The sequence below is a fragment of the Coregonus lavaretus genome (assembly GCF_964263955.1).
Source record: "Coregonus lavaretus genome assembly, chromosome: 36".
Classification (NCBI taxonomy): Eukaryota; Metazoa; Chordata; class Actinopteri; order Salmoniformes; family Salmonidae; genus Coregonus; species Coregonus lavaretus.
Window position 1 is genome coordinate 28,828,361 of NC_140023.1, and position 14,081 is coordinate 28,842,441.

General features: G+C 42.4%; 1 protein-coding gene across 1 annotated transcript in view; it reads right to left on the minus strand.

Annotated features, from left to right (window-relative positions):
• The window catches only part of wdr11 (WD repeat domain 11), a 183,999-nt gene that overhangs the window by 125,527 nt on the left and 44,391 nt on the right, over positions 1–14,081 (minus strand). Inside the window, exon 5 of the mRNA XM_084153095.1 lies at positions 1,880–2,081. Coding sequence (XP_084009221.1) covers positions 1,880–2,081 — 202 coding nt within the window. The remainder of the gene's footprint in view (positions 1–1,879; positions 2,082–14,081) is intronic.

Genomic DNA, 14,081 nt, shown 5'->3' on the forward strand with positions numbered 1-14,081 from the left:
ACTCCTCAGTTTCATCATCTGTCCAGGTGGTTGGTCTCAGACGATCCCGCAGGTGAAGAAGCCGGATGTGGAGTGGCCTTTTATTGTGCCCAGCACAAGGTGCACCTGTGTAATGATCATGCTGTTTAATCAGCTTTTTGATATGCCACACCTGTCAGGAGGATGGATTAACTTGGCAAAGGAGAAATGCTCACTAACAGGGAAGTAAACAAATTTGTGCACAACATTTGAGATAAATACTCCTGCAGCTCAATTGGTAGAGCATGGCGCTTGCAACGCCAGGGTTGTGGGTTCGATTCCCACGGGGGGTTAGTATGAAAAATGTATGCACTCACTAACTGTAAGTCGCTCTGGATAAGAGCGTCTGCTAAATGACTAAAATGTAAATAAGCTTTTTGTGCGTATGGAAGATTTCTGGGATCTTTTATTTCAGGTCATGGAACATGGGACATGTTGCGTTCATATTTTTGATCAGTATATCTTTTTATTTTCCCTTTCGTACTTCAACTATTTGCACATTGTTTCAACAAATAGCCAGTAATATAACATTCGCAATGTCTCTATTCTTTTGATAAAAATTGTGTGTGATGTTTATTTATTTTGCTTCTGTTTATTATCTATTCCACTTGCTTTGGCAATGTAAACATGTTTCCCATGCCAAAAGAGCCCATTGAATTATGTGTGTATGCGTGTGTGTGTGTGTGTGTGTGTGTGTGTGTGAGAGAGAGAGGATAAACTATTCTCCTGAGTGGCGCAGTGGTCTAAGGCACTGCATCGCAGTGCTAGCTGTGCCACTAGAGATCCTGGTTCGAATCCAGGCTCTGTCGTAGCCGGCCGCGACCGGGAGACCCATGGGGCGGCGCACAATTGGCCCAGCGTCGTCCAGGGTAGGGGAGGGAATGGCCGGCAGGGATGTAGCTCAGTTGGTAGAGCATGGCGTTTGCAACGCCAGGGTTGTGGATTCGTTTCCTACGTATTTAAAAAAATTATGTATGCACTCACTAACTGTAAGTCGCTCTGGATAAGAGCGTCTGCTAAATGACTAAAATGTAAATGTAATAAAGAATGGCTACTTTAATAATGTGTGTGTTATTGGAGGCAGGTGGGAAGGCGGGAAGTGAAAGGTGTCAGTGACGACCATTGAAGGACAGTGACAACCTTTCTCGCTCTCTCAACTGTCCTCTGTCTAGCTAGCTACTGTTCAAAACCAAGCTAATATGCACCAAGCTATAGAATGTAGGACGATGGCAATTAGGCCTAATAAAAGGTCATCCTTCACTTACAACTTTTTCCTGTATGTACCATTGAGTGATTTCCTAAACTCATCCAGAATAAATGAGTATTACAAGACTAAAGATTAAACCAAATACAGATATGAAGGTGGGCAGCTATGTTTAGAGGATTGATTATTACAGTCAAACAAATATTGCATAGGGGCAATTCCATATTGTTTTTGATCTTCCTGAAATTAAATCCATAGAAAGGTCCTTTGGGGGAAGGATGTTTAGCATACCTATGAAGTCTATATCCAAAACGATAATTGAGAAATAATAGATTCACGTTGGAAAAATTGTGACATTTGGCCTTCCCCAGGCCTTCTTTAAGACACAACGATGAGTCTGTAAATGGTACAAAGCGAGTCGTGTTCTCATTTGAAACCTTACTGTGGGCTCTGAAATATGAGTAATGTTTAGATTAAGAATACAATCTCTACATTCATTTATGAATAATACAAATAAACATACATATCACCCATTTTGATTTAGTACATTTTTAGATATGTTTTAAACAATACAAGCTTTCTCATGATATGGAATGTGTAATAAGAATCATGCATCTAACATGGATCATGCAGTGTTTAGCTATGGGGTTTTCTTACGTGGGCTTCTCGTTGGTAATGAGCACTTTGACCTTGTTCAGGGCCTTCTTGGCACCGGTGGGGGCAGGGAGGGCAGCAGGCACAGGCTTAGTGTGTGCAGGGCTGGCATGGGGGCTGGCGATGTAGACCTTCTTGCCCCCGCTGCCCGGGGGTTTGGAGTGAGAGAAGTCGGAGATGAAGACAATGCCTTCGCTGGTCAGCACTGAGCAGGAAATAAGAGAGCGTGTGGGAACAGATTATTACAGGTTTGGGATCTATTCATAGTAATGTATTTTTATATTATTATTATTAACTGGACTGTAATGACTGCTCTAGGATCAACAGGTCTGGGATCTGTTCAAAGGAATGTTGTGCAGGGGAGTCATGCACCCCAAAAATCTGAGGGGGTACAAAGTTTGTGAGGATGGCTGGGGGGTGGTCCGGAGGGGAAATATGCCCCCATCCATAAATTTGAGAATTTTGCATTTTTCAAACACATTAAACAGCTTTGTCATGTAATCTAGAGCCATCATTATTCTTAATTCTATTAATCCAAAAAAACTAAGTTAAGTGAATTATTAGCTTTTGTATGAAGATGAAAAAGACAGGAAATTCAAAAGCAAATTTGACCTATGCACCAACAAGGCTTTTCAGCATAAGCAGCTTGACTACTGCTAGAGTACTGTAGCTTTATTGATCTACTGTACTTCCAACAACAGATGTACACACATTGGATTTTGGCTGGAGAATATTGGCTGGAGATTTTCCATTGATCTTGCTTTTTAGTCCAGGACTACGCTTAATCTGTGTCCGGGAAAACCTCCCCATAATGTTTGAATTAGTGTAATGGGATGATTCTTTACATAAAAAAACTAGTTTACATTACCAAGTACATTAAATGGGGTAAACCTACACTATGAGGATGCATTAGGCTGTTTGAGAGAAGGTCTGAATCCTAATCAACCCATCCAATGTGAGTACATCTGTTGTTGAAGTACAGTAGATCAATAAAGCTACAGTACTCTAGCAGTAGTCAAGATGCTTATGCTGAAAAGCCTTGTTAGTGCATAGGTCTTTTTCAGCTTCAGACAAAAGCTAATATTTCACTTAAAACGTAGTTTATATTAATGTCCAGGATTTTTCCCGGAAGGTCTGATAATAGCACAAGTCCTGCCACCAAACATTATTACTGTGCATTATAACAATTTGAAAACAACGTGACTGTCACTGGCAGCCTAAAGTTGTTGGTTTTCAAAATGGTACAGCTCCTTAACAGTTTAAGCTACAGACACTAAACCAACTGTAAAAAGATCTTACAATTACATAACTAGTTTATTAACTATATAATGATTTAAATGTGCAGACATTTGCATAAGAGGAATACATTTACCACAGTACCTAATTTCCCCATGATGGATGTTCTGAATACAGTCACAGGAAAAAACAGTGGCTTGCGAAAGTATTCAACCCCCTTGGCATTTTTCCTATTTTGTTGCCTTACAACCTGGAATTAAAACTGATTTTGGGGGGTGTTTGTATAATTTGATTTACACAACATGCCTACCACTTTGAAGACGCAAAATATGTTTTAGTGTGAAAAAAACAAGAAATAAGACAAAAAAATAGAAAACTTGAGCGTGAATAACTATTCACCCCCCCCAAAGTCAATACTTTGTAGAGCCACTTTTTGCAGCAATTACAGCTGCTAGTCTCTTGGGGTATGTCTCTATAAGCTTGGCACATCTAGCCACTGGGATTTTTGCCCATTCTTCAAGGCAAAACTGCTCCAGCTCCTTTAAGTTGGATAGGTTCCGCTGGTGTGCAGCAATCTTTAAGTCATACCACAGATAATCAATTGGATTGAGGTCTGGGCTTTGACTAGGTCATTCCATGACATTTAAATGTTTCCCTTTAAACCACTCGAGTGTTGCTTCAGCAGTATGCTTAGGGTCATTGTGCTGCAGGAAGGCGAACCTCCGTCCCAGTTTCAAATCTCTGGAAGACTGAAACAGGTTTCCCCTAAATAATTTCCCTGTATTTAGCGCCATCCATCATTCCTTCAACTCTGACCAGTTTCCCAGTCCCTGCCGATGAAAAACATCACCACAGCATGATGCTGCCACTACCACGCTTCACTGTGAAGATGGTGTTCTCGGGGTGATGAGAGGTGTTGGGTTTGCGCCAGACATAGCGTTTTCCTTGATTGCCAAAAACCTCAATTTTTGTCATATCTGACCAGAGTACCTTCTTCCATATGTTTGGGGAGTCTCACACATGCCTTTTGGCGAACGTGTTTGCTTATTTCTTTCTTTAAGTAATGGCTTTTTTTCTGGCCACTCTTCTGTAAAGCCCAGCTCTGTGGAGTGTACGGCTTAAAGTGGTCTTTTGGACAGATACTCCAATCTCCGCTGTGGAGCTTTGCAGCTCCTTCAGGGTTATATTTGGTCTCTTTGTTGCCTCTCTGATTAATGCCCTCCTTGCCTGGTCCGTGAGTTTTGGTGGGCAGCCCTCTCTTGGCAGGTTTGTGGTGGTGCCATATTCTTTCAATTTTTTATTAAAGGATTTAAATGGTGCTCCGTGGGATGTTCAAAGTTTCAGATTTGTTTTAAATAACCTAACCCTGATCTGTACTTCTCCACAACTTTGTCCCTGTCCTGTTGGAGAGCTCCTTGGTCTTCATGGTGCCGCTTGCTTGGTGGTGCCCCTTGCTTAGCGGTTTTGCAGATTCTGGGGCCTTTCAGAACCGGTGTATATATACACTGAGATCATGTGACACTTAAATAAAGTCCAACTGTGTGCAATCTAACTAATTATGTGACTTCTGAAGGTAATTGGTTGCACCAGATCTTATTTAGGGGCGTCATAGCAAAGGGTGTAAATACATATGCACGCACCACTTTTCCGTTATTTATTTTTTAGAATTTTTGGAAACAAGTTATTTTTTTCATTTCACTTCACCAATTTGGACAATGTTGTGTATTTCCATTACATGAAATCCAAATAAAAATCAGTTTAAATTACAGGTTGTAATGCAACAAAATAGGAAAAATGCCAAGGGTGACAAATACTTTTGCAAGGCACTGTATGACTGCATCACATACCTTGCTTTTATGTTACCAACATATTAAAATAACAATGAATTACATATTTTCAATAAAATGTTATTTTGATAAGTAAATTCATACAAGTAAATTCTTCCACCAGTCCAGACAAAAATATGGTTGTTAGTTATTTTGGTCATGTTGCTACAGACGGATTGATTGTTCAGCAACAAAAACCGATGTGTGTGCAACTATGGGGCAAAATAGACTGGTTTGGCTTAGACTGTTGACAACATGTAAACTATATTTAGTCTCCAAATGTTTATTGAAAACATAAATACATTGTTACAGTTGTGGGTTAGCTACAGTGCCTTCAGAAAGTATTCATACCCCTTGACTTATTTGACATACTGTTGTGTTACAGCCTGAATTCAAAATTGATTAAAATATATACACTGCTCAAATAAATAAAGGGAACACTAAAATAACACATCCTAGATCTGAATGAATGAAATAATTTTATTAAATACTTTTTTCTTTGCATAGTTGAATGTGCTGACAACAAAATCACACAAAAATTATCAATGGAAATCAAATTTATCAACCCATGGAGGTCTGGATTTGGAGTCACCCTCAAAATTAAAGTGGAAAACCACACTACAGGCTGATCCAACTTTGATGTAATGTCCTTAAAACAAGTCAAAATGAGGCTCAGTAGTGTGTGTGGCCTCCACGTGCCTGTATGACCTCCCTACAACGCCTGGGCATGCTCCTGATGAGGTGGCGGATGGTCTCCTGAGGGATCTCCTCCCAGACCTGGACTAAAGCATACGCCAACTCCTGGACAGTCTGTGGTGCAACGTGGCGTTGGTGGATGGAGCGAGACATGATGTCCCAGATGTGCTCAATTGGATTCAGGTCTGGGGAACGGGCGGGCCAGTCCATAGCATCAATGCCTTCCTCTTGCAGGAACTGCTGACACACTCCAGCCACATGAGGTCTAGCATTGTCTTGCATTAGGAGGAACCCAGGGCCAACCGCACCAGCATATGGTCTCACAAGGGGTCTGAGGATCTCATCTCGGTACCTAATGGCAGTCAGGCTACCTCTGGCGAGCACATGGAGGGCTGTGCGGCCCCCCAAAGAAATGCCACCCCACACCATGACTGACCCACCGCCAAACCGGTAATGCTGGAGGATGTTGCAGGCAGCAGAACGTTCTCCACGGCGTCTCCAGACTCTGTCACGTCTGTCACATGTGCTCAGTGTGAACCTGCTTTCATCTGTGAAGAGCACAGGGCGACAGTGGCGAATTTGCCAATCTTGGTGTTCTCTGGCAAATGCCAAACGTCCTGCACGGTGTTGGGCTGTAAGCACAACCCGCACCTGTGGACGTCGGGCCCTCATACCACCCTCATGGAGTCTGTTTCTGACCGTTTGAGCAGACACATGCACATTTGTGGCCTGCTGGAGGTCATTTTGCAGGGCTCTGGCAGTGCTCCTCCTGCTCCTCCTTGCACAAAGGCGGAGGTAGCGGTCCTGCTGCTGGGTTGTTGCCCTCCTACGGCCTCCTCCACGTCTCCGGATGTACTGGCCTGTCTCCTGGTAGCGCCTCCATGCTCTGGACACTACGCTGACAGACACGGCAAACCTTCTTGCCACAGCTCGCATTGATGTGCCATCCTGGATGAGCTGCACTACCTGAGCCACTTGTGTGGGTTGTAGACTCCGTCTCATGCTACCACTAGAGTGAAAGCACCGCCAGCATTCAAAAGTGACCAAAACATCAGCCAGGAAGCATAGGAACTGAGAAGTGGTCTGTGGTCACCACCTGCAAAAACAGTCCTGTATTGGGGGTGTCTTGCTAATTGCCTATAATTTCCACCTGTTGTCTATACCATTTGCACAACAGCATGTGAAATTTATTGTCAATCAGTGTTGCTTCCTAAGTGGACAGTTTGATTTCACAGAAGTGTGATTGACTTGGAGTTACATTGTGTTGTTTAAGTGTTCCCTTAATTTTTTTGAGCAGTGTATTTTTTGTCTCACCCATAAACACACAATACCCATGATTACAAAGTGAAAACATGTTTTTAGACATTTAAGCACATTTATTGAAAATTAAATACAGAAATATCTCATTTACATAACTATTCACACCCCTGAGTCAATACTATGTAGAAGCATCTTTGGCAGCGATTACAGCTGTGAGTCCTTTTGGGTAAGTCTCTAAGAGCTTTGCTCACCTGGATTGTAAAATATTTGCCCATTATTATTTTCCAAATTCTTCAAACTCTGTCAAGTTGATTGTTGATCATTCCTAGATAGCCATTTTCAAGTCAAGTCTTGCCATAATTTTGACTTAAATCGGCTTGAAAATCTGTAACTAGGCCACTCAGGAACATTCAATGTCGTCTTGTGTTTTAGGTTATTGTCCTGCTGAAAGGTGAATTAGTCTCCCAGTGTCTGTTGGAAAGTAAACTGTACCAGGTTTTCCTCTAGGATTGTGCCTATGCTTATAGCTGTATCCCGTTTATTTTTTACCCCCTTTCTCTCCCCATCTTGTCTCATCGCTGCAACTCCCCAACAGGCTCGGGAGAGGCGAAGGTAGAGTCATGCGTCCTCTGAAACATGACCTGCCAAGCAGCGCTTCTTAACACCCACTCACTTAACCCGGAAGCCAGCTGCAACGTGTCGGAGGAAACACTGTTCAACTGACGACCAAAGTCAGCCTGCAGGTGCCCAGCCCGCCACAAGGAGTCGCTAGAGCGCGATGATCCAAGTAAAAGCCCCCCAGCCAAACCCTCCCCTAACCCAGACGACACTGGGCCAATTGTGCATCGCCCTATGGGACTCCTGGTCTAACTGGGAACGAACCCCAGGCTGTAGTGACGCCGCAACAATGCGATGCAGTGCCTTACACCACTGAGCCACTCGGGAGGCCCTATTCAGTTTATTTTTACCCCCCCTCAAAAAACTCCCTAGTCCTTGCTGATGACAAGCATACCAATAACATGATGCAGCCACCACCATGCTTGAAAATATGAAGAGTGGTACTCAGTGATGTGTTGTGTTGGATTTGCCACAAACATAACGCTTTGTATTCAGGACAAAAAGTGCATTACTTTGCCACATTTTTTGCGGTATTACTTGAGTGCCAAATTGCAAATGCAACTTGTTTTGGAATATTTGTATTCTGTACAGGCTTCCTTCTTTTCACTCTGTCAATTAGGTTAATATTGTGGAGTAACTACAACGTTGTTGATCCATCCTCAGGTTTCTCCTTTCACAGCCATTAAACTCTAACTGTTTTAAAGTCACCATTGGCCTCATGGTGAAATCCCTGAGCGATTTCCTTCCTCTACGGCAACTGAGTTAGGAAGGACGCCTGTATCTTTGTAGTGACTGGGTGTATTGATACACCATCCAAAGTGTAATTATTAACTTCACCATGCTCAAAGGGATATTCAATGCCTGCTTTTTTATTGTATTATATCTACCAACAGGTGCCCTTCTTTGCAAGGCATTGGAAAACCTCCCTGGTTTTCCAATGAATATATGTTTGAAATTCACTGCGCGACTGAAGGACCTTAAAAGATAATTGTATGTGTGGGGTAGAGATGAGGTAGTCATTCAAAAACCATGTTAAACACTATTATTGCATACAAAGTGAGTTCACGCAACTTATTATATGACTTGTTAAGCAAATGTTTACTCAAACTTATTTAGGCTTGCCATAACAAAAGGGGTTGGACACTTAATAACATTTCAGGGATTTGGGGGATGGGGGAGGGTTCGTTAGAGGTTATGGCTCTTTATTTTCTTAAAGTACAGGATTAGGTAAAAGGGTTTTGTGTTTCTAAATGTTTGTTTCTTTATTCATTTAGTCTGTACGCTGTGATTGACTACACACTCCAGTACAGTAGGTGGCGGCATGCACCTCTAACATTTGTTTGCGGACCGCCATATTACCATAGAAGACTACGACCGGGATATCGTCGTACAAGAGATTGGATTAATGTACCAGTGTTGGGAATGTCCAAACTGAAATAGCTAACTAGCTATTATGTTAAGGTAATAATTATTTAAGGTAAAAGTTGTTGCTTTGTTTGTTGAAACTGTCACTGGGCAGTGACGTTGTTAGCGTTGAACATTGATAGCTCCCGGAGAGAAGAGGCTATCCTGTTAGCTGACATTATGAATAATAGTATTTCCGGTCAGCGACCACGTCTAGCGCCTGAAAGTTATGACGTTCGCTACCTAACCAGTTATTTAGCTAGCTAGCTATTTATGAATATGCCAGAAATACTCATATCTGGCTATACAGTGCATTTGGAAAGAGGTCAGAACCCTTGATTTTTTCCACATTTTGTTAGGTCACAGCCTAATCCTAAAATTAATTAAATAAATATTTTTTCTCATCAATCTACACACAAATCGAAAACAGGTTTAGAATGTTTTGCAAATTTATAAAAAATAACAGAAATCCCTTATTTACATAAATATTCAGACCATTTACTATGAGACTCAAAATGGAACTACGGTGCATCCTGTTTCCATTGATCATCCTTGAGATGTTTCTACAACTTGACTGGAATCCACCTGTGGTAAATTCAATTGATTGGACGTGATTTGGAAAGGCACACACCTATCTATATGAAGATCCAACAGTTGACAGTGCATGTCAGAAAAAAAACCAAGCCATGAGGTCGATGGAATTGTCCGTAGAGCTCCGAGACAGAATTGTGTCGAGGGCACAGATCTGGGGAAGGATACCAAAAAATATCTGCAGCATTGAAGGTCCCCAAGAACACAGTGGCCTCCATCATTCTTAAATGGAAGAAGTTTGGAACCAGCAAGACTCTTCCTATAGCTGGCCGGCCAAACTGAGCAATCAAGGGAGAAGGGCCTTGGTCATGGAGGTGACCAAGAATGTGATAGTCACTCTGACAGAGCTCAAGAGTTTCTCTGTGAAGATGGGAGAACCTTCCAGAAAGACAACCATCTCTGCAGCGCTCCACCAATCAGGCCTTTATGGTAGAGTGGCCAGACGGAAGCCAATCCTCATTAAAAAAAAGGCACATGATAGCCCGTTTGGAGTTTGCCAAAATGAACCTAAAAAGGACTCTGACCATGAGAAACAAGATTCTCTGGTCTGATGAAATCAAGTTTGAACTCTTTGGCCTGATGCCAAGAATCACGTCTGGAGGAAACCTGGCACCATCCCTACGGTGAAGCATGGTGGTGGCAGCATCATGCTGTGGGGATGTTTTTCAGCGGCAGAGACTGGAAGACTAGTCAGGATCGAGGGAAAGACGAATGGAGCAAAGTACAAAAGAGATCCTTGATGAAAACCTGCTCCTGAGCGCTCAGGACCTCAGACTGGGGTGAAGGTTCATCTTCCAACAAGACAACGACCCTAAGCACACAGCCAAGACATGCAGGAAAGACTTCGGGACAAGTCCCTGAATGTCCTTGAGTGGCCCAGCCAGAGCCCGGACTTGAACCCGATCGAACATCTCTGGAGAGACCTGAAAATAGCTGTGCAGCGACACTCCACATCCAACCTGACAGAGCTTAAAAGGATCTGCAGAGAAGAATGGGAGCAACTCCCCAAATACAGGTGTGCCAAGCTTGTAGTGTCATACCCAAGAAGAGTCGAGGCTGTAATCGCTACCAAAGGTGCTTTAACAAAGTACTGAGTAAAGGGTCTGAATACTTAAGTAAATGTGATTTCAGTTTTTTATTTTTAATACATTTGCAAAAATGTCTAAAAACCTGTTTTTGCTTTGTCATGAGGTATTGTGTGTAGATTGATGAGGGAAATCCATTTTAGAATAAGGCTGTAACGTAAAAGAAAAGTGGAAAAAGTCAAGGGGTCTGAATACTTTCTGAATGCAGTATGTAGCCTAGTGTGCTTATCTGTTTTTTCCGCTTCTGCATCTCCTCAGGGCACTGGGCTCTCTTTCAAATGGAAAGGTTTCCTGCAGCCTGTTCAGGGCTTCATCGGCACTTGTGAACTCCATTCTCTGTGTGCCCTTCCATACCCACAGTACTGGCAGGAATTAGAGTTGAGACTCGATACCTTTCTCCCTCAGTGACTGTCTGATCGGAATGAATTGCAGGCATTATTTCCTCAGTCTAGCAGTCAAATCGAATGGACTGGCCCTGGACCTTGATCTAATTCCCCCCCTGTGCCTGCAGAATGTTGTCTTTGGTCTGATAGTTCCAAAGCTTAAAGATTACCATACTTTTTTAACAGATTGTTACAGTTTGTTTGTTTTGGTGAGCATTGAGAGCATTTTAACTACGTTTTCCTGGATATCCTTCAGCTGTTCGCTGCGCTCATTTGCATCTCCAAGTTGTGCTTTGTCTTTTCCTCTAAGGGAAGCCATGGCGTGTTTGGTTCGAGTCTCAGCGTCACTTCACTCACAGATTGGAGCGCTCACTCTCTCCCAGTTACTTGGTGATACAGTCTATCAATTTTAAAGGCTTAATTTAATCTACGTCTGGTTTCTTCATATAACCACAGCCTTGTCAGTACAAAACGGAGCTACGCTCTCCCATGTGTACTATTGGTCGCGAATGCACTCCCACTCACTGATCATTTGACATGACCTGATCGCTCATTCCCCCCCTCTCTCCCTCCCCTTTCTATCTTTCTCTTTCAACCTTTTCTCTCGCTCTCTCCCAATGTGAAGGCTGTGTATAATGACCTCCACAACACACTCATGGCCATCAATGAGCGGGACAAACTGCACTGGTTGAAGAACACCACAGACCGGGCATGCCCACTGACTGTCCTCAGTTCCAGGTGCAACACACACACACACACACACAGCAGGCTAATGGAAGTTAATGGGGCCTAATGGAGTGTACTGTAATATGGGATGATGTAGACTTCAGCCCCTTTGTTATTGTCAAGAGTTAGTCGAATGTAGTGAACAGTGTTACAAGCTAATGTAGCAGACTGTATGACAGTAGTGTATGAGCCAACAATGTGACCATTATTAGAGACTGCTGGAGGGTAATATACTGGACCGGCCTGCCTTGTTCAATGGAGTCTAATGAAACCTCTCTTTCAGGAATGGGCATCAATGAAAAAAATGGAAGAAAGAGGTAGAGCAAGGCACAATAGAGGTGAGCATCTGTCTATGACCTCATGCTAAAGTACAACTATCTCAGTGATGCTAAAGGCCTTTACGGACTGTACGTCGGATGTGTGATGTTCCCAAATTAGAACATTTTGATTGACGATTTTGTGTGTTTATCAAAATCCCATCAGGTAGCCTGATTTCAGATGTGTCATGTAAACAAGATCAGAATTGTTTTTGTTTTTTTGCACAGCGTGTAAACTTTTAAATATAAGTATTATATTAATCTATTAATCTAACTACCGGTATTCAAAATAATCGTATTATTGTGTGCATACTTCGTGCCGGCCATGTTCCTATTGGTTAGTCACCGGGATCGGCTCGTAACACCAGCCACGTAGTGGTACTTAAAAAAAAAAAAAAAAAAAAATGTTATTATATATATATAAATAAATAAAAAACTCAATCGGCAGACCTAGACCCTGTCAGACTGAAGAGCCAAGATGTCAGAAAGTCCTTTACGACCTAAGAATTTGCACACGACTTGAACATTTTGTTTGGGATGGCAAAATCGTGGCATAAGACGCCTAAAATCATACAGTCTGCAAAGGCCTTAGGTAGTTGGAGTCATTCAGTACTCACCATATCATTATGATGAATCATCAATTCCTAATTACTGATTGGTTTGTTAATTGTTTGTAGATAGTGTTAGTGTTATGTCTCCTCTGTGTGTGTGTGTATTCACAGATGCAGCAATCAGCTTGTTGGGGGTGAACTGGGAGCACAGTGCTGTAGCGGTGGGACAGAGGAGATGTCAACAGAGGGCTTCTTCCTGAGCCTTATACTACGAATCAGGTTTGAGGCGTAAAGGAGGTAACTTTGGTCAACGGAGATCAACTCGGGATAACCGGTACACATGAAAGTGTCTCACCTTTAAGCCAGGTACATTTCTATGGCAAAGAATCCTTCAGAACTAACGTGCTCCGGGCAAGGCTAACTCAAAGTTAACTCCATTTACCCTGAATGAAGTGTCTGGACCAATGAAATCAGATACATCCCCTTCATTTGAAGAAAAAAAAAGTGTAAAAAAATGGTTATGTTAAAATACCTAGCACATTTAGTAATGATAGCATTTGCTTTCCAAACTGTAAATCTTTAGCACGATTGTATTTTGAAATCTGCAAAAGGCAAATTGGCAACCGCAACCAACCATAGACATATAATGCATAGATGGCAGTTCCCATTCAAGCAAAGACTGGCAGCCATTGCTAGTGTACCCATGAGTTTAACAGCCAAATTGCCAGGGTTAGAAGTTCCAAAACCCTTCTATGGATTATACAGTGAGGGAAATAAGTATTTGATCCCCTGCTGATTTTGTACGTTTGCCCACTGACAAAGATATGATCAGTCTATAATTTTAATGGTAGGTTTATTTGAACAGTGAGAGACAGAATAACAACAACAAAATCCAGAAAAACGCATGTCAAAAATGTTATAAATTGATTTGCATTTTAATGAGGGAAATAAGTATTTGACCCCCTCTCAATCAGAAAGATTTCTGGCTCCCAGGTGTCTTTTATACAGGTAATGAGCTGAGATTAGGAGCACTTTCTTAAAGGGACTGCTCCTAATCTCAGCTTGTTAACTGTATAAAAGACACCTGTCCACAGAAGCAATCAATCAATCAGATTCCAAACTCTCCACCATGGCCAAGACCAAAGAGCTCTCCAAGGATGTCAGGGACAAGATTGTAGACCTACACAAGGCTGGAATGGGCTACAAGACCATCGCCAAGCAGCTTGGTGAGAAGGTGACAACAGTTGGTGCGATTATTCGCAAATGGAAGAAACACAAAATAACTGTCAATCTACCTCTGCCTGGGGATCCATGCAAGATCTCACCTCGTGGAGTTGCAATGATCATGAGAACAGTGTAGAATCAGCCCAGAACTACACAGGAGGATCTTGTCAATGATCTCAAGGCAGCTGGGACCATAGTCACCAAGAAAACAATTGGTAACACACTACGCAGTGAAGGACTGAAATCATGCAGCGCCCGCTAGGTCCCCCTGCTCAAGAAAGCACATAC